Source organism: Thalia democratica, chromosome 3, assembly GCF_965202585.1.
Source record: "Thalia democratica chromosome 3, ktThaDemo2.hap1.1, whole genome shotgun sequence".
NCBI lineage: Eukaryota > Metazoa > Chordata > Thaliacea > Salpida > Salpidae > Thalia > Thalia democratica.
The window spans coordinates 49,751,953-49,776,420 of NC_139167.1; the positions used below are offsets into that span (position 1 = coordinate 49,751,953).

At 29.3% G+C, this 24,468-nt stretch overlaps 1 protein-coding gene and 6 non-coding genes across 7 annotated transcripts in view; 3 read left to right on the plus strand and 4 right to left on the minus strand.

Moving 5' to 3' along the window:
* Positions 1-24,468, minus strand: part of LOC145832351 (dynein axonemal heavy chain 6-like) — a 74,937-nt gene that overhangs the window by 36,945 nt on the left and 13,524 nt on the right. Inside the window, exons 9-40 of the mRNA XM_082939669.1 lie at positions 23,943-24,217; positions 23,210-23,420; positions 22,577-22,791; positions 22,016-22,223; positions 16,983-17,161; positions 13,063-13,210; positions 12,811-12,923; positions 12,382-12,544; positions 12,128-12,240; positions 11,820-11,958; positions 11,269-11,424; positions 10,883-11,020; positions 9,781-10,058; positions 9,393-9,561; positions 9,217-9,328; positions 8,691-8,832; positions 8,018-8,246; positions 7,178-7,231; positions 6,783-6,928; positions 6,245-6,500; positions 5,895-5,993; positions 5,522-5,677; positions 4,911-5,108; positions 4,612-4,733; positions 4,345-4,497; positions 2,871-3,066; positions 2,357-2,474; positions 1,896-2,077; positions 1,545-1,685; positions 1,020-1,120; positions 544-727; positions 33-170 (exon numbers count right to left, since the gene is read on the minus strand). Of these exons, the coding sequence (XP_082795795.1) occupies positions 33-170; positions 544-727; positions 1,020-1,120; positions 1,545-1,685; positions 1,896-2,077; positions 2,357-2,474; positions 2,871-3,066; positions 4,345-4,497; positions 4,612-4,733; positions 4,911-5,108; positions 5,522-5,677; positions 5,895-5,993; positions 6,245-6,500; positions 6,783-6,928; positions 7,178-7,231; positions 8,018-8,246; positions 8,691-8,832; positions 9,217-9,328; positions 9,393-9,561; positions 9,781-10,058; positions 10,883-11,020; positions 11,269-11,424; positions 11,820-11,958; positions 12,128-12,240; positions 12,382-12,544; positions 12,811-12,923; positions 13,063-13,210; positions 16,983-17,161; positions 22,016-22,223; positions 22,577-22,791; positions 23,210-23,420; positions 23,943-24,217 (5,232 nt within the window). The remainder of the gene's footprint in view (positions 1-32; positions 171-543; positions 728-1,019; positions 1,121-1,544; positions 1,686-1,895; positions 2,078-2,356; positions 2,475-2,870; positions 3,067-4,344; positions 4,498-4,611; positions 4,734-4,910; positions 5,109-5,521; positions 5,678-5,894; positions 5,994-6,244; positions 6,501-6,782; positions 6,929-7,177; positions 7,232-8,017; positions 8,247-8,690; positions 8,833-9,216; positions 9,329-9,392; positions 9,562-9,780; positions 10,059-10,882; positions 11,021-11,268; positions 11,425-11,819; positions 11,959-12,127; positions 12,241-12,381; positions 12,545-12,810; positions 12,924-13,062; positions 13,211-16,982; positions 17,162-22,015; positions 22,224-22,576; positions 22,792-23,209; positions 23,421-23,942; positions 24,218-24,468) is intronic.
* Trnan-guu (transfer RNA asparagine (anticodon GUU)) lies at positions 18,589-18,662 on the plus strand. The gene has a single exon. It is a non-coding gene; the product is annotated as a tRNA-Asn (tRNA).
* Positions 18,745-18,818, plus strand: Trnai-aau (transfer RNA isoleucine (anticodon AAU)). Its single transcript has one exon. It is a non-coding gene; the product is annotated as a tRNA-Ile (tRNA).
* On the plus strand, positions 18,826-18,897 carry Trnad-guc (transfer RNA aspartic acid (anticodon GUC)). Its single transcript has one exon. It is a non-coding gene; the product is annotated as a tRNA-Asp (tRNA).
* Trnad-guc (transfer RNA aspartic acid (anticodon GUC)) lies at positions 20,124-20,195 on the minus strand. Its single transcript has one exon. It is a non-coding gene; the product is annotated as a tRNA-Asp (tRNA).
* On the minus strand, positions 20,203-20,276 carry Trnai-aau (transfer RNA isoleucine (anticodon AAU)). The gene has a single exon. It is a non-coding gene; the product is annotated as a tRNA-Ile (tRNA).
* Positions 20,359-20,432, minus strand: Trnan-guu (transfer RNA asparagine (anticodon GUU)). Its single transcript has one exon. It is a non-coding gene; the product is annotated as a tRNA-Asn (tRNA).

The window sequence follows — 24,468 nt, forward strand, 5'->3', positions numbered from 1 at the left end:
CGTAAACGATAAAAAACAATTTAAGAACAAACAGTGTCTACAGTAGGTACCAATACGTTTGAAATTTCGTCAGCCGAAACTGATTCACCTAGCGATTGAAAAATATTTCCCTTGTCAATCATCGTGTCTATGCTTGGTACCAAACTCGCCCATTCAACAAACCTACCGCTCTAAATTGAATTATAAAGATAAAAAATATTTGTAGTAAATTTTTATGCATTATCTTTAACAAGTGTACTTTAAAAACCACTTTTTAAGTAAACTATTTTTTTCAAATAAATACTTTTCTAGTTTATTATTCATTAATATAAGTCTCTAAAACTTGATAAAACTTATTTTTGCAAAATAAAAAATTTGTAGCATGTACTTAATTTCAAATTGTATGTCTGCAAAAGTGTACTTTTAAAACAACTTTGATGTAAATTAAACAATGGCATACTTTTTCAGCATAACTAAATAATTTAAATACTATTCATTGAGTTTTACATATCAAAAACTTGACATAATTTTTTTTGAAGAAAAAAAAAAACGAAAACATCTCACTTGTAAATCGACAAAGTAGGAAAAGATGGACTTGCTACCGGACGGGAAAGCGACACCTAGCAGCTGGTGGTTTTCGAAGAGGTCATGGACGAAGTTGTCGAAGTCCAATGAAGCGTGCATCAGGTTCTCGTCGGTTCCCACGTGACTCGCGTTGATCAGAGTGTCATCTTCCTGGTCATCTTCTCTGTTTAAAGTGTTTTGTGTAAGACGTTTTACAAGCATGTTTTCTACAAAAGTTTGTTTGAAGTGTTGAATGGGTTTCGAATTAGGCCTCAATCTCAGCGTGACTGTTGGTCGTTGGATTTTTTACAAAAAAATTGTAATTTGGCAAAAATCCTGCAAAGATTGTAATATGCATCCCCTGTTTTAACTTTGAGGCTAATTTCAATTCAAGTAAGTTTAAACACTAGTTTACTATAGAAACTACAAAACAATTTCAGTATTTGTAAGTAAAACAATCAAGTAAATAGAAAAACCTTTTAATAACTCCGCCAAAACTCCATGTGTAGGCGAAGACAAACAATCGACACAGCAATTGTTCCAATCGTTCAGGGTGGGACTCCATGAACCACTTGCTCTGAATTTATTTTGTCATTTGAGATGCAAAAAATAAGTTAATTCTTAGTTTTTAATTGATATTAGTACTTAACTGATATATGAATTTTGAGTTAACGGAATACTAATAATGAACAATTACTTTCAAAGTATATAACTTTTGAACTTTTTTCTAAACAGAACTTTTCTTTAATAAATATGAATAAAATACCAAAAACTTCAAACTTTTAACATAAAGTATTTTGTTTTCACGAAGAAAGTTACTTAAAATATACCATAATTATTATATACATACATATGAAAACTTTACACTTTATATTTTTTATAAATATTAAAATTTACAAGTTTGAAAGTCATTAAAACATAGAGAAAAAATTAATGAGTACGATACTAAATTTTCAACTATTTATAATAACAATAATCGAATTAGCTATGAAAAAACTAACTTTTTTATCTTTTGTATTCACATCAGCTTTTTTCCGTGAATGAGAAGTAGAAGGTGTTTTGTTAGTACTTTTACTAATTACTAAACCATCTTTAGCGTTTTTAGGTGAAAGATTTTCTGCAAGTTCATCCATTTCTAATCTCTAAAACATTAAAATAAATAAGTTTTTTTCATCAAATAATAGTTAATCAAAAATCTAGTACAAAAAACATTATATTTATGAAAAAGAAGTTTGAGCAATAATAAAAGTTTAAAAAAATAAACTAACATACTAACTCTACTACCGCGCGCAAACTCAAGTAAGAACTACTAATTAAAATTCACACTGAACTAAACTCTCAAAATCTTAAACCTCGTCAGAGTTGAGTCCGTAGCCTCCGTTGTTTTTCATGTACGAGACAAAGCTTCCGAGTATTCTGCACAGCGTCCTCACAACCTGCAGGTTTGTGATGGCGTAATCGTGCGCCAAGTCGCTCAACATCTTCAAACCCGCGTCCACGCTCAACTCGAACAGCTTCCACAAGTGAATGCGGCCTGATTTGCAACACTTTTAAAGTTTTAAACACTAAATTTTAAATTCAAACTTTTTTCAAAATTGTATAAATTTTAAATAACGGACGTTATGTCTAGAGTTTAAATTTTGTTTCTAACTTTTTTTCAAGTGTTTTTGTATGTTGAAAATAATTTTAAATCTGAAATGAAATTTAACTTGTATCATGTATATTACATGTTCCACAAATGAATGCGACCTGAATTACAACGGTTTAAGTGACTGTAAAATTTTACATAAGAAAAAAAAAACACTTGTGCTACCTTTTAATGGAAATTCTAGCGGAAGGCTTCTGATCCAACTTCGCACCATTGGTACCCATCCCAGATCGCTGGGATCAACATAAACCATGGCGCACCTGCTGATAGTCGCCGGACTAGACTGTAGAATTGTTTTAACTTCTGTAAACAACATGACGACAAAAAGTCCTTAAAGTTACAGAAGTTTATAAAACTGTTTTAAACTTTCGGTGGCTGATTTAAAACGTACAAAAAATGTATTTTCTCAAGTTACTTAATTAATCTATTAATGCTTTCATGTTTTGCAGAATATCGCTTTTAAAAAGTAAAACAATAGTATTATGTAGTCTTTTATAAAAGCTCTATGCTTTTTGTTATTGTACATACTTTAAGTTTTTTAAATTTATATCTTTTAAAATCTTAAAAATTCATTCATATATGGTTAGAGTAGTATTTTATGTGAAATTCTTTAATACTTTACTTTGTTTTGCAAACAGTTTAAATGCATCTAATTTACAACAACTTCTTGACTTCTAACCTGTTTCAACGAGTCAACTTCGAAAATGAATCTCAAATTATCAGGGATGCCGATCCTTTCCCCATTGGCAAGACACAGTATCCTGGTATCATCCAGCGCCGTGTTCATGTTTTCCACCCACGTGGTGTCCACTGGCCCATCCATGACCAACCATTTCCATCTGGTGGTGGAAACTTTGGGTTTGTTGAAAATTTCCCTGAAAACACATTGCGTAAAGCTTAATTGGAGATTTTTTTTTCATTATATAAAAACTACTTCTCTAAAAGATAATTTTGAAAACTATTTGGTCAAAACAAACTATTACTTTTAAATAAATTATTTAAATTACAATTTTAAAGTCTGTTGCAGTTAAAGTTGTGAAAATACACAAAAATCGAAAGTTTTGTTATATAAAAGAAAACTTTATGCTTTTTTCCAAAATTACGAAGTTTAATAAGTATTGTCCTTCATTCATCATTTGACTTAAAATTGATAGAGAGTGCTTGATAAAGTACAAAGCAACAAAAGTAAGAATACTTACTAAATTAAATAAAAATAGTAACAACTTATTGAATTAGAACTCAGATAAACTTATATGATGCTTAAAAGACAAAAATAATTAAAAATAATAAATATTTTATTAATTTAATTTTATAAGTTTTAAAGTTTTAATTTAAGTAAAATATTAACTTTATTCATTTTATGTTTATCTAAATCCAAAACTTTTCGATTTCTCACATTAAATTAGGTATGTATGAAAACTATTATTTATTTTGTATAAAATAATAAAGTTGTAACACTACACTTTTTTCTTAAATTCAAAGTATTGTAATGAAACTATTGTATGCTACTTGTTGTTTCATTAATTTAAATGTCGAATATAAAGAGTCAGAAAAGTAAATAACCATATATAGAATCTTTGTGCAGTCAAACATAATATTGAATAGCTGTTTTTTGTTAGATTTATTTTTGTTATTGTTGTTAATAAGACCTAGAGACTAAGAATTAGACCTATATTTTGAAATATAAACTGAATGTAATTTCATTAGTGCATTTCTATGGTTCAAGTATAAAAATTATTATTTAAACAGTATTTTTAGAGTTCTTAAAACATTTTATAGTTTACATTAGTTGTAGCTTTAAAGCATTTTTCACTTAAACTTAAATTGTTATTGAGTTTCATTTATTCCAAGTTATTTTTAAAAGTAATTTATAGTTTTTGAAAAAGTGTTTTTATAATAGTGTTTTGTGGTTATTTTCTATAAAAGATACATAACTCAAACTGTCTGATTTGTATAAAGTAGACTAAAATGCATCAAGTAATCAAATAAGTTCCCATACTATTATGTATGTATGGTATTAATGAATTAAGTAACCACATTTTCTGTGTGATTACAGTATCTAAAATATTTGTTGTATACATACCTACAAAGTATAGCACACACAGCTACAAAATGCATATCAATTAGCTCGGCCCAAAATAAACTACACAAACGTTTCATTGTTGTTGCTTTTGTTACTGAGAAGAGTGTTTGTTCTTCTCCTAAATCTGAATTGGCTGCTGGATTTACTGCTACTCAATGAATCTACTTCACTTTTGCTTTGTGAGCTTTCTACGAGCTCTGTACTCGTAAGTTCTTTTGAAAACCTATAGAAAATTTATACTTTAGCGCTTGTTGACTAAAAATGAGTAATAATACAAAAAAGCTATGGTGAATGATTTTAATAAAAAAAACAATAAAACATAAAAATTGAAGGTGACCTCCTTACTACGTATGACAAAAGACCGTCTGTCCACTCTAGAGTGTTGCTGTCCACATAACCGTATAACTCACCCAACGAAATGCTCTTCGGATTAAAAGTGAAACAATCGACTTCAGTATTCTATTAACAACAATAATTGCTTTCAGTGACAAGGCTTGATCACGCAAAATCAGCAGTATTTGTTTTGTCATAATTTTATGACACAAAAGATAACGACAAAAAAACACTAATAACGGTTGACATACCAAAAGAACGATTCGAGAAACTTAAATATTATAACACTATTATTGTAAAAACACAAACATGTTGGCCGGCGTGATTGCTCGTCAATGAGTGACGTAATATTTCACGTATGGTTGATTTCCCGCCACCGCTGGGCCCAACAAGCATGACGCCGTGGCGCACTCTTAACTGTTCGTCCAACTGAACCACTTTGGCGACTTGGGTGGGCCACAGCTCCAGGCCCAAGTTCAAAACGCTTCGCCCCACGTTTGACTGTGAATCGGTTGTTTTGTAAAATTAAAATAACAGATAAGAAGAACTTAATAAAAACAAAATATTTGTAAAATTAGTTTATGTGTATTTTTATTAACTAATTTTAAATATCTTTCTGTAGACTTTATCTTCTTTCTTTGCTTTACCTTTAAAATGTACGTCTTGCTGAGCAGATTTTTGCTTTGTAGTCAGATTTACAAAAAAGGAATTTAAATAATTTAGATGTTAAAGTTAATCTTAGTCAATGACGATTTTAGGCCTATGTTTACTATTTTTTAAGATGCTTTAAACAAATACTATATTTTGTTTGCAACAGTCTTAAAAGCTTAAATAACATGCAAGTATATTATAAAAATTGAACAAATCGATGTAAAAAAAATATAAAAAAATTAACAAGTATCTGTAACGAAAACCTGTAATTCTTTAGAATTTTGTTCATTCGAGACCATTTTAGGAAACAAGTCTTTCATAATATTAATAAACAGAGGAGTGTCTTCGGATAAAAATCTTGGCAAATTAGATTTTCTAATTGAACTGATTAATATTTCGCGTTCATTTGCCAAAGTTTCCTTGTAAAAAACAGTTTTTGTAGACAAAATTGGTGGATATGCTTTTATTAAAATAACAAACAAAGTAAAGTTTTTTAAGAGAATCTGTTTAAAAAAATCCTGAAATAATTCTAATATTAAACAAAAAGTAAATTACTTTAAAATATGTATAAAAATAACTTTGAAAATTTGAAACAACAAAATATAAACATATATTATATAAATTATAAAAACCAACCTCACGGTTTAATTTCTTTTTGTCTGTTATTATTCTTTTCATGTTTCCAGCCATAACCAAAACCGACTTGATAGATCTCATTCCAAAATCGTAATGATCCTGTGCAAATATTAATTTAAACACTTTAGTGCTGTAAAATATTTAATATAATTAATTATGTTCTAAAATGAAGTTTTTTAGAATGAGTAAAAGATGTTTTTATTTATTTGATTTTTAACTAAATTGTACTAAAAAAATTGTTTACTTGAAGTAAAAACTAAGTTTGAAGTCTAGTACAAATTGTATACCTGAAATTAGAGCTAACTCAAACACAAAACAAGGAATTACAAAAAAAATCTTGTTAAAACTACCTGCTGGCTGAGTTGTTTGCTCATCAGATCGTACAGGTTGACGATTTTGCGCGAGAAGAGCGCCGCCTGGCGGAACCCCTCCGAGAACAGGGTGATTTCCGTTATCAGGTGAAGGTCAGGAGTGACCATGGAGACGGGTCGGAAGAGCGATTTGAGGTTGTCGGGAAGGTCCACCCTACCCAGGTAGGAGGGGTTCATGGTGATGAAGTATCCGCACGAGGAGTTCAGCCGGATCTCTTTCCCCTCGAACATGAACCTGTGGGGATGCAATTTTGAAATGGTATCTTCAAGCGTATATATGTATATTTTTTTTAAACAGATAGTTAAAAATTTATTGAAATACTATCGAGTAGTGTTTAACTTTGTGTCCGTTGTAAGAAATTTAAAGACTTTTCTATGCTTACCAGACAACTTAAAAATTCCATTGTATACAAAAAAAATAAAAACTGAATTATAAAACTAAATAATTTTGAAAAACTATAAAACACTTTTGTAAACCATAGAAAATCATATGATAAAAAGTAATACAAACAATCACTTTAGTGCCTGTGAATCTTTAGCAACTTTGATGGAATGAATTTGCGAGGCAATTACGCTCAGTACTTCTACGTCAATTCTGTTAAATTCATCGAAACAACACCAAGATCCACTTTGTGACAACCCGCTAAAAAACTGGCCCATTGTCTGAGGAAAAGTTAAGTATTAAAAAAAAACTGATAAACTTTCAAGGTTAAATATTGTCTTTTTTTGTTTATGTTCATCGTAACAGCATTTTTTGATGCTATAAATAGTTTTAAACCTCTTTTTTGAAATACTATAAATCAATAAAAGAGTATACTGGGTTTTTCAGGATCGTGAATATAACTATCTCAACATTATTTTAAACAATAATGTAATAAAGAAATACGCTACAGTTCATAAAGTTTTATTAACCTGGTAATCGACACCTTCAGAACAATTGAACACAACGCATTGCTTTCCAACATTCTACGGAAATTATTAGGAGTTATAGCACTAGCTAAAGATTTGTAAAACTGAACAAACATTTAAGAAAATAATTAAACAGTGGTTTGAAACATATTTTTTGAAAGTCTAAATATCAATTCGTTGCAACCACAAATAAAAACAGAGTTGCCAAAAGTTCTTTGAAAATTTCTACCAGGTTTTTAAAGAACAGTTTTTTTTTAAGAAAAAGTTTATTGGTTCATTTTTATAAATTTAAGTTAAAAAATTGTCTTAAATAGTATAACAACGTTAAACTAAAGTAAAGCTACTTTAAATGTGTTTTTTAATAATAGAAATTGGTTGATACATAAAAAATTTCTTTAAGTGATATATTTTTTGTATTTAGTCAAAGTTCCATAATTTTACATGAAAAGTTGTTTAAAATTCCAGGTTTTTATTTTTCAAATTAAAATTTTTTCAGGCATTCAAGGTTTTTTGGCAGCCCTGTAAAAGGTTAAACAGTTTAAAAATAATAATACAAATAGTATTCAGATTCAAAATTAAAATTATTTGTTTCAAAAACATATGTATATGGTAGTTACATGAGATTATATTACATATATACTAATAATTGAAAAAGTATTTGAAAGCAGAAAAAATAATTGAAGAGTAACTTCTTAAAGTCGCACTGAAACCTCAATAATTTTTTCTAGCTCTTAAGTTAACAGCTAACATCAATTTAAGGTCCATTCTAATTCACAAACAGCTTGAAACAAACAAAATTTTGCTTAAGTTCTAAAATTCCTAAAATGCATTTAACTACAAAACCTTTGCCAGGTCCTTCACCGTCTCCGACTTTCCGGTCCCGGCGGGTCCCGCGGGAGATCCACCAAGGTGGAGGCGGAGGGCGGAGGTGAGAGTGAGGAAGCACCTGTCGGTGAGCGGGGTGACCACCAAGCGGTTGACGCAACCCAGGTACTCGTATCCGTAAGTGCAAGCGAACTGGGCCTGGTGCAGTTTGCACGTTTGCTGGTAGATGGCAGTGTAGAGCAACTGCCTAAAATTATTGCTTACACTTGAGTGATGCAAAACTAACTGGCATTTAAATTGAACGAGATTTTAAAGTTTACAGGGAAACATTGCTCTTTAAAAAGTGCGCTAAGACTAAAACAAATTATAAATAAAAAATGAAACATTGGTTTATAAGGAAATACTTTCAAACTTTGGTACAGTTAATCTTTGGGCAGTTTTAAAAAATATGTTTTAAACAAATGAAAGCTTTTATCGGAATTAAGGTATTCAACCATATAAATTTAATTACTTTTTACAGGTTTACTTAATTGCAAACACCAGCAACAACCACAATAAAACAAATTAAAAAACTTAACTTTTGAGAAAACTAAACTTTACTATTTAATTAGCTTTTTATACGTTTATACATTGTGATGGTAACAGGCATATTAGATTGAAATTATCAAAGGTAAGAAAAACAAAATTAAACTTTTTCCAGGTGAAATCTTGCATGTTGGTAATGTTATTTTCTATCAAGCTATTTACAATATCTCTCATGTGTACATATGTTATTATCATCGACTCTAACTTTAAGTATTGATGAGATTCTATTCCTTTATTGGAAACAGCGTCTTGAAACAAAATAAAAAACTTTAAAAAAATAAAGTATTTGTTTTTGACGAAATTAGTTCTCTTCGTTTAAAATTACTTTAAAAGTATACTTTAATACATAAGCTCTCTTTTTTCATAAATTATATTTCCCCATATACAAAAATTTACTACAAGTTTAAGATACTAGAAATTTTTATTAAAAAAGCACTAACGTTTCACTGTATTTCAAATAAAAACAATTATAGCATATCTAGTACATTGGACAAACCAATTCAGTTTCAAAACTAACTTATAAACCAGTAAAATTCTAAAGGAAAAAAGCTAGTATTGATTTAATTTTCAACTAGATTGTTTTTAAAAAAAAAAAATTTGTGCAGAGAAACTATGTAACCGAAATAGTAAACCTGATAGTACGTCGAGACTTCCGCGTATTTGATCATGTATAGTTTTCAACAAGGAAATCGGATCATTTTCATTGAAAGACTTAGTGACACTTCTGTTGAACATAATTTGAGCCTGAAAAACAACATTACTTCAAAACGCTATCAGCTTCACTTATCAAACACGAAACATCACTAACAACAACCAGGACTATTTGACCGGGGTTGCCGAAAGTCCAGTCAACGAAGCCGTTTTGAGCTTCGGTCCATTTGTCCATGGCCGTCCATAGACAGCCGCGCATGACGTCGAACATGGACGTTTCGACGTTGGACAGCCAGCTTTCCACCGTCCCTCGAACTTTCACCTTGCTTTGAACATGATTAATTCAGATTTTATTTTTGCAGATTATCAAAAACAATAACAATAAAAAAATGATTAGAATAAGATTTATTTAACAACTGAAATCTCTTATAGATTACTATAGGAGTGTAACATTGCATTGTTTTCAATAATCTACAAAATAAAATTAAAATAATAATAAGCTTAGTTACGTATTGAAAAATCTAAAATCAAAAAAAGATTCTTACTTTTTGAACACAATGTGCTCGCCTTCAGCCGAAGTCATGGAGCAAATCAGCTTCCCCTGAAAGCTTCCAACGTCGTCTCTCAATCCGTCCGATTCAATTTCGTTCAACGAGCTTGACACTTCGATAAAATGCAACTTTTTCACGTTGGCGAAACACTTGGTCAGGTGCGGCTGTATGCTGACCACGTCGTCACTGTGACGCGACAATATCGACAGGAGCTCGTCGTTGCTGAGGAAGTAGAAGCGGGGGAAGGAGGAGCGTTTTATTTCCAAGTATTCCTGGGTGATTTTAATTTAAATTAAATTTGATGTTTGTTAGATTGATACTTGTGCTGATTTTGTCTGTTAAATAATATTTCTACCAGTCCAGCAAAGTTTATCATATAAGGACTAGTCATTTTTTATCGGTATAGTATAGAAAAAGTCGCTTTAATTTAGCAATACTAAGTAAAATATTTTTTTAAATTTCTAGCTATTGGTGACCCTGTTTGAATTTATTAATAAATACGTATTTAAGTATAAGCTTAGTTAATACAATATTTATATATGCAGTTCGTTTCTATATAAGTTAAGAAATCTAGAAAACCAAACAAGGGCATTTATTGATAAGTTGCTGCGAGTAAGTGCAAACCTACAGAAAACCACCCGATTACTTTTTAAATGAAAATTTGCTCAACTGAAAAATTTTCGGTTAATTTATTCTCACCAAAGTTATACCAGTCGTCAAACTGTTTTTATCATAAACACTGATTCTTGAAAAAAACAGATAGCTTTTGATACGAAAAAATTAATGAATTTTTACCTAACTTTTCATTAAGATATTTGAAAACTAAGTTATAATTTAACAATAAGGTATATAAACTATGTATCAGTTCATAATGTAAGCTTGTCAGTCAGGTAGGTCAAGCTTGCCAGTCATTTGCAAGGAATTACCATTTTGTGCACGTAAATATAATTTAAAATTCTTAATAAAAAATCCTATGCATAAGAACAAACTTAGAAACTCTTAGGACTTAAATAAAAAGTACTTAAAATTTTAAGTAAGTGACAACAAAAATTTCAGAATTAAAAGTAAAAATTTTATTATGAGCTTGAAAACATACATCGAGACTTTTCTTGACTTTTTCCAAGTTGGAATTATTAGACTGAAGTGTTTCAAGGACTCCCGGCGCTGTGGCACACTTGATTACATTCGGTCGGTCTGCTGTTCGACGCATCAGTTCCGTCCAGGCGTTGTTAACCTAAAAAATAAAAATAGAATACTTAAAGTTACTACTTTAGTTTCGTTTGTTTGAAACATTTAAAAAGTATTGACAAAATTATTTTTGAAAGACATGTAGAATATTTTATGGAACACTTCAAAATGCTTTACAGCAATGGTAACTTTTCTACTACTGATCATAGCTGTTAGTAGTACTATGAAAATACGTTATAAAAAATGTTACAAATGTTACAAATAAAACAGTAGCAATTTGTTTTAGCAAAGTACCTGCATAAAAATGTAGTATTCGTTGGGCAGCTGCCTCTGTATATCGCTTGTAGTAAATATTGGTTGAAGGTAGAGCCACAGTCGTTGGCAAGACACCCATTCATTTATGACTCTTGCGAACAACATCAGCTTTCTGTCCCAATCATCTACTTTTGCCTGTAATTAGAGTATTATAACGTGCAAGGTAGTATTGTGCCAGAGGTTTGTTTTATAATTTATAATATGTACATTAGTTTGCTAGTTTCATGCCATTAAACGAACTGAATTGTATATTTGATAATAACTTTCAATTTTGAAATTAAAAATTTCACCTCTATCATACCATACATTTACAAATACAACTTCCAATCAAGTATCTAATGAAAAGGTTCCTGAGCCCACTTTGTTAGCCTTTTTATAATTTGTTAATGTAGACAAATCAGTTTATCTATATTTAATCTTAACAGAACAGAAATTAAAAAAAAAGCTTTGCTTATATACATATAAATCTTAGTAAAAAATTATTTCAAATCTGGATACAGATATACTCGTGCAAAAAAAAAGACACACACTTTTATCGGCTCAACATATCTGGAGCCTTTCAGTGTGGAAATCGTCATTTGACTTTCTTCAAGTTGACTCAACAACTCCTCATGCTGACGAATGACCATCACACTTTTACCCGCATCGTCCACGCGATGGGCTGTCAGCCTGTCATAAAGTTAGTTTTAGACCCACTAGAATTGTCATGAAAAATATCTAAACTATATTAAACTTTTAAATAGTACAACTATAGTCGATTTTCAGTAGCTAGATAAAACAAAAACGTAGAATGCAAAAAAGGAACAAAAAATTTAGAAATTGCTAGACTTTTCCTTACTTGAAATCGGTACTCTTCCAAAGTCTAGAAAGCTTGTGCAGCATACTGTGAAGTGTGGCTTCGTTCGTCGCTCGTGCAGAAACATTTATGATATTTTCACAGTGCTGAGCGAGCTGTTGGCAGAAGTTTAACATTAAACTCAACAAATTATCCTATATAACCAGTATGTGACTATGTTAGAACATAATTGTATATTAAAGTTATGCAGAATCAGTTTTTGAAAATAAATTAGCTAACAAGATAAAATAACAAACCCTCCACTTGAGCAGTTCTGCCAGTGTCAACGTCTCATCTTTGCTGTAAGACCGTCCGATGGCAAACTGAATTTCGTCGTAATGTCTTTGCAGAAGATGCTTGTTTTTCATGGCAGTTATTAGAGGCATTACAAGCTTAAACTCCATCAGAAGTTCATTGAAGCTGATCACGAATTATATAAGTTTTGTGCAACTAAGACTGTACTTTAAAACTTGTAATTTTTATAGTCAAAGGAGCTAGTTGGTTAAAAGCTAAAAGTTAAAGGCATGCAAACACGATTAGAAAATACTAAACATAAAGGCTTGATACTTTAAACTAAAAACGGTCTAAACAAATATAATGCATCTAACAAATGCCTAGTTATTTTTACTAAGTTATAATACTTTTCTTAATAACTTATCGGTAAATCCACTGTAATTAAAACTTACTGAAGTAACACTTGATTAGGCGGAACTCCCTTTTCAAGAATGAATATTGTGTGGTTAAAGCGAGCAACACTTTCCTGAACTTCTTCTATATCCATCCGGACGAAAGAACTCTCCTTGAAGATAAAACTTTATTTATAAAATATCCATGAAGAATTTGGTATAACGATATATAACGTGTCATATACTCAAAGATGCTTGAAAGTTAACAAAAAGTTTATACAGAAAACCCATATAATGTTAATTATTACAAACCAGCCATTTTTCATGTAGTTGCATCCACTCAATGTAAGACTTCCACAAAAGTTTTCTCATTGTGACCTCGCGTTCTAATTCGGTCACTTCTGTTTGTAAAAGCGACGCGTTGGATGACTTTCCAATCGATTCAGCTATCTGCTTTTCCCTGTAGAATTTCTTAGTCTACTAATTACTACGTTTAAAAATTAGTCTCATGTAAGAAAAAAAAATGTTTAGTGTAGTACTAGAAGTAGCTATCACGCTAAAGCAAATATGCTTTATAGTTTTGTCTGGTCGGTAAAATATTTCAATGACAGTTTTTGTTTAAGATTTAGAACATAAATTATCAAATCAATAAACTACTCATAAATAACTAACTTAAAATATTAACTTAAACTGTTTCACTAATTTGCTTTCTAAATTCATGATTCTACTTATGATAGTTTAAATCAGTTTAGATCAGGGTTTCCCAAAGTGGGCGATATCGCCCCCCTGGGGGCGATTTTAGTATTTTGGGGGGCGATAATTAGTAAGGGGGCGAAAGGGTGGGCGATAACTAGTAAGGGGGCGAAAAGGGGGCGATTTTAAAATTTTGGGTTGTCATAAGATTTTTACTTTTTTTCTTGCTATTTTACTATTTTTAGCTTGCTATTAATTATTTGACCCTGAGGTAAAACTTAAACAAAAAAGTTTATTCTTTTTATAAAAAAAAGAAAAAAAATCTAGTGCTTATGACTCCTACTTTCAAGTAAATACTATATTTTCATTTATATATATCCATATTTAACAATAACATATATCTTAGACGATTGGAATCCCTCTCACTATTTTATAACCTGACATATATGTTATTTGGGGTTATAAATGGTTTGTAAAAATCTATGTTATTTATTACTATCTATCACCTCATGATATTTCCAGTTGCTTTTTGAAAAGTCACTAAGTTACACTAAGAAATAAAACTATACAGGTTTGCCAATTTACCTAGAAACCTGGAAAAACCTAGAATTTGACAATTTAAGCAAAAAAAAACCTGGAAAAAATCTGGAATTTTTAACAATTTTAACATACTAAGTAGTAAAATTTAGATTTGACACAAAAAAGCTATCATATAGATAAAAGTATGGATCCCTTCGAGGCAAATACTTTTGAAGTAAACGACTTACAGGAAACCTTCTCAGACTTACAAACTGACCTTGAACTTAAAATAAATTCTTCCAAAGAACGATATGAAAGCTTTTGGAATCAACAAAAACTAAGGCAAAAGTATCCAATCATTTTAGAGGAATTTAGATTGTTGTTTATAGCTTTTCCTTCTAGCTATGTTGTTGAGAAAGCTTTCAGTTCAGTTATCAACATCTTGAGCAAAAGGTCTAATTTAGATATTTATAAAGGAGGTGACCTAAGGCTCTATTTTACTAATTAAGAATCAGATTAGAAAAACTTGCAAGCAATCATATTCCTCATCCTCCACATTATATTAGACTTCAGTAGCATACATTATTTTATGAAAGTTTTTTAATTTTATTTGATCTTTTGAAGTATTTATTATTTCACCTGGTTTGTATTGTATTTAAGTAGTCTTTTTATAATAACAACTTTATTAAGCTATTAATTCTACAACAGGTTTGCATAATGCCTAATAAGTATTATTTACGGTAGACTTACTCTTGAGTTCGCACTTTTTACCCCAAAAAAAGTGAAAATTTATATTTTATAAAATTCAACTAAAGTAAAGTCTATTACTAACTAAATGTTAATAAAACAAAATATATATAATATTTAATAGCTTATATAGATCTTTTTTTTTATGAAAGTTTGTTTTATGTTTTAGTGGATTTCATGTTTATACATAACATCATTGCATATAACATATTGAAATTTTTCATTTTGTAAAAAAAAAATATGGTAATACTTTTTTAAGTTTGCACTTTTTGATTTTTTTCAAAGTGCGAACTCAAGCGGAAATCTACTATATTTATTAAATGGTTTATGCTTTAAAGATTTTAATAATTTTATTTTGACCTAGTTAATTTTGTAGTTGATATTCGTTGTTTTACATTACACTAAAAGTTTAATTAATTAGTGATTAAAATATTTGTTTGAAAGACCTTTATTTGACAGGTTTTTGTTATTACTAGTTCAATATGTATACAACTTATATCACTATAAAACTATTATCTGATTGTAATATTTTGACAACCATTAAAGTTTTTATTTCTAAAAAGATTTTTTTGGTTTTAAAAGAGTATAAATTTGAGGTTTCTATTTGAAATGACTTCTACTTTTTAATTTAAAAGTTTCTTAAACACAATTTTATTTTCTAACTTGATTTATTATTGTTCAAAAGTTTATTATAATATAAGGAGTTTTAAACTATTAATACAACTGTTTTTTGTTTTATCTTAATTCAATATATATTAGCAATTAGAATATACTTAGTTTATTTTAATACTTCAACACTAGCTTTTAGTTTTTCACTATTTTCCTCTGTTAAATTATTGTAGGCTAATAGCTAGAAAAAAAAACTTTTTCAACAGAATTAAATAAACCATCAAAAAGACTGCTACAATTACAAAACAAAATTTAAACCTAGTTAAAAGTTTTTTTTTAATTGATTACTTTTTGTTCACAGAATTAACTGTAAAACATTGGATTTTTTTTTGAATTTAAATAAATAAAAAAAATTGTTAGAATCAAGGTTTAGTTCCCTAAAGATTATTCCAAGTCAAATGCTATTTCATGGTATTCTACTACGAAACAAATAGTTTAAAAAGTTAAAAATTAATTTTTCAACTTTACAACTAACTTGCTTACAATATATCTTAGCATTGAAATTAGTAAATTTACTGCATTAACTGAAGCTGTTGATGAAACCACTTTTCATGTGAGATAATCAACCAGTCGGTCAAACTTCCTTAAACTAGATCAGAAATAATGTTTTAATATTTATTTCATTTAGTGTAAAATAAACTGTTAATTCTTTTATAGTTTTTTAATCTCTGGTATAGATAGTTAAAAAAATCCTATTTATAAAGTAATTTAAGTATTTTGTGCGGCTTAAATAAGTTACTTAGTATTAACTTCTAAATGTCCGAAATTTGTTATATGAGATATTATTAAAATTTCAGGTTTAAGTTAAGATTTCAGGTGGGTAACGTACGGCTCAGATCCAGTCGCAGATCCAGTCGAATTTCGACCCGCTAAGTAAATTGAAAACTACTTGTGCAAAATAAATAAAATTTAGTTTTTTGATATTTAATATTTTGATATACGCTTTCATTTCGTTTTCAGTTCACAAAAGTATTTCCTAGATCACAATAATACTAAATCATTTTATTACAATTTTGCTCGAGTTTTTGATTTTCTTATTTGTAATTTTTCTAAATCATGCAGCCCGCAATTACATTTTCTAACGAGTTGAAAATAGAAAATATTTTTTAGTAAATATGAATTGCTGACTACAAAAGTTGTCCACCACTGACCTAAAAGTTTCAATAGTTTTAAAACAGATCATATTTAAACAGGATGATAACAGATATAACAGATTACACAAGGCTTTTAAATAATTAAGTATTTTAATACACTTTACTGGGCTTCTAAGAAAATAACTGTAAATTATTTTCTCAAGCCCTGTAAACTACTTTGAACACAAAAGTGCGTGCATAAGAAAGACTAAATTAGATTTCAAACACAACTTTTTTTAGCTCAAAAGTTTGTACTCAAAAGAAAAACTACTTTGTAAAATCCTGGGGGGCGATTTTTTTTCAAGTTACTGAAAGGGGGCGATTTAGTAAATGAGTTTGGGAAACCCTGGTTTAGATGAATAGACAGTACAATTGTGCTTTACAGGCTGGATCCAACCTGCAGGCCGTAGTTTTCCGACCCATATAACAGATGAAGCTTAACATTTATTCAGAAAACAGTTATAAACTCACACGGTGAACACTTTTGCACCCCCGCTTTTGGAGATGCCCTGGTAACCGAACCGTTCTTGATAGCTGACGTAACTGGCGGCTTGCGAAGATATTCGTTCCACTTCAGTGCACAGCGTTTCTATGATGTGCAAAACTTGAACTGACGGCGTGTCTAAGTCCAAAAGCTTCGGATCTCTCACCTTTGATGTAAAAGTGTTACGTCATAATTATATCAATAGTTACGTTTTTTTTTAACTAATAGATATAGAAAACTTAACAGAAAATTTTAATGAAAGTTTATTTAACAAAAATTGTATTTAATTTCAGAAACATCAACAGCTTTATATGGTTAGGTGTGCTAAACAAACAAACTATTTTCAAAATATCTTTAAAAACTATAACTATGTAGTATATTTATAAGAAAGTTATATATTGACTATCTTTTAAACAAAAAAAAAACTTGTTGAAGTCATTTAAAACTAGTTTTAAACTTGTGGTTGTGCTTATGAAATGTTTACTTTATAAACGGTTTTATTGTAGGTAAAAACCTAAGTCATAATTAAGTATAAATGAAACTTGTGCATACAGTTCTAATTTCTAAAATTTAAACTATAATGTTACTGATTTATTATGAAAATATATTTTTATTAAACTTTATTATATTTTACTATTGAAATCTATTTAAAGATATGGTTAAAAGAAATTTTTTAAACTAATATAAGTTTAGCTATTTCTAAGAACTTATGAACTGTTTTTTTTAATAAATATAAGTAAATACCAACACAATCATATTAATCAGACCCACAGGAACATTTTTTACTGTTTTTAAACAAAATATTTTTTTGAGATGTTGCTTCTTAAAATGTTTTATATGAATTAGAAATGTCGTTATTTTAATTACCATGTAATCAATTGAAAAATTTCTTGATTCAAACTTAAATTATTAACAGAAAAAAATACATCATAACTTTATTTAAATAAAAATTCAAACTTGTATGAGTTTTATCAAAAAAGCAATATTAGAACTATTTTTTTTAAAGCTTCAAAAAGTTAGAACAAGTCTAAGTTGGCTATGAGAGACCAATCTATTTAAATAACTTTAACATATTTTATTAAAAAAAAGATTATACAAGTTTAATAAAGATATGTTTATACAACAAATATGCTAAAAACTTACTAAATTTGAACAACATAGTATAAATGGAACAATTTCTGAAAACTAGCAAAGTAAATTAATTTTATTCATAAAAAAAAAACTAGGCTTAGTCACAAGTTCATAAAAATTAAAACTTGTATGAGTTTTATCAAAATGAATGATGTTAGAATTGTATATTTAAAAAGCTTAAAAAAGTTAGAACAAGTCTAAGTTGGCTATGAGTGACTAATTTATTTTAATAACTTTAAGATATTTTATTAAAAAAAAAAATTTTAAAGTAATGTGACTTATCTTTAAATTTGTGCACATAAACAACTAAAATGCAAATTTCGAGTGATTTAATAGACAAAACTAAAAAATACTGCTGCATAGTTTGCTTGAATGCTGTAGAGAGCTTCACTTACACAATTTATGTTTACCTTCTCAGAGTAAAATTTAATTATAAGCTGAAAAAAACTCTATTGAACAGCCGTCTTCGTGGCGCAATCGGTTAGCGCGTTCGACTGTTAATCGAAAGGTTGGTGGTTCGAGCCCACCCGAGGACGTTTTTGTGTAAAACGACGCAATTGTGACGTCATAATGGCCGTAGTTGCATATGTAAACAGATTTGTCTTTAGATCAACGTGTGGCCGGTTAGCTCAGTTGGTTAGAGCGTCGTGCTAATAACGCGAATGTCGCGGGTTCGATCCCCGTACTGGCCACATAATTTCCTCGTTAGTATAGTGGTGAGTATTCCCGCCTGTCACGCGGGCGACCGGGGTTCGATTCCCCGACGGGGAGTTTTTTGGTATATACAACGTATTTTTTGTCTTTGAATTTTTCGTGTATTAGACAAACAACTAAAATTACGACTGTAATGGTTCTAAATAACAGTTATAAATTATCAATTTAAAAGTATAGACTGTCGCTTAAGTACGCAAATTGAACCCGACCAAAAAATACGTACTTAGCACGGGTAGTACTTTTTGACGACATAGTATAAAATGAAGTTTAGTTGTTTCTTTTCTTTCTTACAACTAGCCAACAAATAAACAAGTATTTTTATATTAAATAACATTTAATACATAAATCTAACTTGCAAAGATTTTAAAATGATTTATTTTTTCTAAAAAAAGTTTCTATATAATTAATACATAACTAACTGTAGAAAGTCAATGTCAGTCAATGATATAAAAAAGAATACTAAACTATATTTTTCATGTTTGTTTTGTTAATGGGAAAGCATCAAACTACATTGTGTTTAACAAACATTTTCAAAACATCAATTATTATGACGTATTAATAGTTATTAATAAAAAAGTACTTTATATTATCGTAAAAGTAAAACAAAAAAGACAAAATAATATTAAATAGTTTGCATATTTTTTAGATCATTGAGTTATGTCAGCTGATAAAAAATGATTAACTGAGTTAGAAAGGATGGAGATCATTAACCAGCTTGAAAGGAAAAATTCACCTAGTAAGCGTTATCTTGGAAGAAGCTTTAATGTTAAGGTGCAATTAAAAAAATTTAGCAGAACCTAACAGAAAATTAGTCTTTCTTTTGCAGATATTTTGAAAGTGTTTGAATAAAAAAAAAGTTGGAATTTTGTTTTGCCTTTCTAGAAAAAAAACGTATTTAAGGCGGGGTGCGTACTTAAGCGACAGTCTACGTACAATCAAACTATTCCAAATACGGGCCAAATTTTTATTTTTTTATAACCTTTTTTTACTACGTAATAATCAATTTAATATCTTAACTTTCTTCAAATAATTTTAAATTTCATTTAACTTTTAACAAAGAATAGGATATAATTCGGAAAGCTTTAAGTAATAAATAAAGTTATTGAAATGAAAAGTATTGTGATTTTAAAGTGCTAAAATATTTTTAACGCAAAAAAATACTTTCCGACCGTACAACAAATTTTTTTCAATTATTATTTATTTTCGTAACAATCATAACTTTATTTGTTTGTCTAATACACGAAAAATTCAAAGACAAAAAATACGTTGTATATACCAAAAAACTCCCCGTCGGGGAATCGAACCCCGGTCGCCCGCGTGACAGGCGGGAATACTCACCACTATACTAACGAGGAAATTATGTGGCCAGTACGGGGATCGAACCCGCGACATTCGCGTTATTAGCACGACGCTCTAACCAACTGAGCTAACCGGCCACACGTTGATCTAAAGACAAATCTGTTTACATATGCAACTACGGCCATTATGACGTCACAATTGCGTCGTTTTACACAAAAACGTCCTCGGGTGGGCTCGAACCACCAACCTTTCGATTAACAGTCGAACGCGCTAACCGATTGCGCCACGAAGACGGCTGTTCAATAGAGTTTTTTTCAGCTTATAATTAAATTTTACTCTGAGAAGGTAAACATAAATTGTGTAAGTGAAGCTCTCTACAGCATTCAAGCAAACTATGCAGCAGTATTTTTTAGTTTTGTCTATTAAATCACTCGAAATTTGCATTTTAGTTGTTTATGTGCACAAATTTAAAGATAAGTCACATTACTTTAAAATTTTTTTTTTTAATAAAATATCTTAAAGTTATTAAAATAAATTAGTCACTCATAGCCAACTTAGACTTGTTCTAACTTTTTTAAGCTTTTTAAATATACAATTCTAACATCATTCATTTTGATAAAACTCATACAAGTTTTAATTTTTATGAACTTGTGACTAAGCCTAGTTTTTTTTTTATGAATAAAATTAATTTACTTTGCTAGTTTTCAGAAATTGTTCCATTTATACTATGTTGTTCAAATTTAGTAAGTTTTTAGCATATTTGTTGTATAAACATATCTTTATTAAAAACACGGTTTAGTTTATAAAAAGCATCAAGTATACCAAAAATTAAATAAAAATCGTCTATGTGGTAGTCTTACAAACAATACAACAATTTGTGTATAGTGAGAAAACTTGATTGTTGTTAACAACATTAAAACAAAAACTGTTGAAAATAAAATTGGAAAACTAATTTTAGCACTTTAGCTGAAATTTTTTTTTTAATAAAACTTTTAACATGTAATTTTCTTTTAAATTAATTCAGGATTGTCAGTTTAAATTCAGTTAAAACTTGAATATTGTTAGTAAACTAATAGTCTAGTAGTGGTATGTACAAAGTTATGAACTAAAATTATATTGTACAATAAAACGTATATTTAAAAAAGTATCTAAACTTCAAACAAATAAATGAAACTACAATACAAAACAAAATTAAGTTTATTAAATAAAAATCCTGAAGTCTTACAAAAAAAAAATTCCTTGAATTTGCCTGAGTTTTTCTAAAACTTCAAACTGGTATGAATTACAAGCAACAAAGGTAAACACTAAAAAACAGGTAATAAAAGTTTATTTGAAGTTTATTCAACTTTTCTAAAAGTTTACGCAGCTTAATTTTAATAATACTTAACATTAAAAGATTAGCTTTTTTATATAAAAATTAAGAGAAAAAAATCACTACAAGTTTATCATAAATGTAGAACTGTGTACTTTTGAAAAACTTTTAAATTATTTTTAGTAAAAATTATAAGGTTTATACTCAAAAGTCTTAAACATTTTTTAAATAAGAAAATCTTAATTTATTGTGTACTTAGGCTTTAATATTTTTATTTTGTTTTTAGGTTATTTAACTTTTAAAATTTTTTTATAAACAAAACGTTAAATTAGCTCATAATATAAGCATTGATATTCTTTAACTGCAGAAAATCTACACTTCACTAAAAATTTTGTCAAAAACTGTTAGTGTAAAAAAAAAAATTCATCATATGTAGCATTACTTGTAAAAGTTTGATTATTAAAGTTTTATTTAAGTTACTATAAATAGTTTAATAGACTGTAAAAATACATATTTAGTTTTTTTTACTTAACAAATAATTTTAATAATATAAAAAAAACCAACTCGTTCAAAAAGTGTGAAAAGTCCCGATCTAATTGTTTCAATCTTTCTTTCCAGCTGAGCACTGAACTTTGCTATGCTGTCGTCTTTTTGAGTTTCGCAATACAACAAAGTGGTCTTCAGCTGCTGAAATGCTGGGTCAAGAGTCGCGTGAGTCGCTAACTCTTTAGCTTCAATGTCCACATTGTAGTCTTTTATTAGTTTGAAAAACCTGTTTTTGATTCGAATTACAGAAGCGAATTAAGCAAAGAAATAAAAGCTTCGGTTTTAGAAGATCAAGTTTTGTCAAAGTATCCTTTAAGAACTTTGTAACTTTAATTTTTTTATTTAATTATAGAAAAAGCTGATTGGTGTTTCAATAGTTAAGGTGCTTTTCTTAAATATCAGATTGAAAAAAAATACTAGATAAACTGCTGAAATTTATTGTATGCTAATTTAAAGTGTGAAAGGAAATATTTTTTATACTTTTATTAATTGATCAGGTTTATAAAAGAAATAATTTTACAAACACTTTTCTCTCCTAAAGAAAATTACCTGTTAACAAAAGCATGATTGCAAACTCACTGGTTGACTGTTGAATATTCGAGCTGAGTTCTGCCGTGCTGCGTCAGACAGTGCGCGAGGAACGTCACGTGATCAACGAAATTTTCCACCGACTCCAGTGCGTTCTTCTTGCCCATGGTGAGCTTGAGTATGCTGGAGTGTATCAGTTCCAGCAAGTCGTTGTTTCTCTTCACTGTTACGCGGGGAAGCACGCGGTGCAGCATGTCCAAGATGTCCTGTGTGGATTGTAAGGAGAGTTTAAATTCAAAATTCTTTTTAACAAGTCTATATTTCAATATGATATTATAGTTAAGTAATATCATATAACTTTTTTCAAAAACAAAAAATAATAATAAATGCAATTTTTACAAGGTAAAATTAAGAATTTCAAGTTCTTGTTTCTTCAAAAAACAAAGCTTTTTTTTTAATTTGTGATATGTTATTAATAAATTACATTTTATTGCCAACAGCACTAACTTTTCATTTTATACGTTCTAATCGTATATTTATTTGTAACTTAATTACACTTAATGTTTTAAATAACACGTTTTAGTATAGTTAGTGTATTCTTAGTATTCAATTTTATTCAACAGCAAAATTTTACATCACCACAAGTCTAAAACCATAAAAATCTCAACGTTAAAAAAAGCTAACCTGCGGGTACTTGACAACGTCAACAGTGAAAGCTTTGGTGAAAATTTGGCAAACATGCATTGTCTTGCTCCTCCTGATCTCGTGCACTTGCCTCACAATGTCAGTGAAGGAAAACATCTCGTGCGCGAACTGAGCGGGCTTCCACGACAACGCTTCTCTTTCGCGATCTTCCAAGCTTTTGCTAGCGCTCTTTTCAACCATATCCGAGAACCTATATGTAGTTAAATATGATTATTTTGGTACTTAATGTATTGAACAAGAGATTTTAAACTAAATACTAGTTTTAAAAGAAACCATTTTTTGTAAAAAAAATTATGCCTAACTTTATTTTCTACTAGATTTTATTGTTATACTAAATCCCTTTTTGCTAAGCTTCTGTTTAGTCTAAGTTAAAGGTTTAAATTTCCTTATACTTTACGCTAACCTTAAATTCTAATCGATTACAGAGAGTTTTTTTCAATTAAAAACTATTTTGCTTTCCTTAAACTCTAAATAGGTCAGTTGTCTATTCTGCGCTTATGGTGACCTGTGCTAATCTGTCAACTACATCGTACGTTTCACTTGCTTTTTCTTGACACACAACATATCTGTTGATCGTGTTGTTTTCTTGCACTATGATTTACCCTAAAGATTGTTTTTAGATATACACCTAATTTTAAACCTTTTTTTACGACAATTCAAACTACAGATGCAATTTATTAATTAGTTACAATGCAAAACATAGAAATGTAACCTCTGGTACGTTTCTGACCACGCTTCAACCTTTACTATCGATTTTTCAACAAATGAAATGACATCAGCCACAGCCTGCTTGTATTTGTGATTCGTGTGCAAAACATCCAACCTGAAACAGGAGATTCTTGCGTCTGCGCACTGCTTTTCATGAATAGAACTGCTCACTGCACTGTTGCTTTCTTCTTCATACTTGAGAACTTCAGGGTTGTCGAGTAACTTATCAGGAGTTTTTAAAACATCTGCAATTTCTTTTGAGCAACTTATAGGTTTCGTCTAAAAATTTGTATAATTGTTCCTTGATCACTAACAGGTTATTGATTTAAATAACTACTATAAAAACAGTACTTTATTTGATATTTAAATAAACTTTGATTTGAAAAAAATCCTTATACATAACAGAATATCAATGCTTACACAGATAAATATTATCAAATTTTAATTTCAATAGTTTCAACAAGTATAATGAACAACTAATTTTATTGACTGGCTCCAACAACTTAAACTAGGGATGTCTAGCCTTTTCA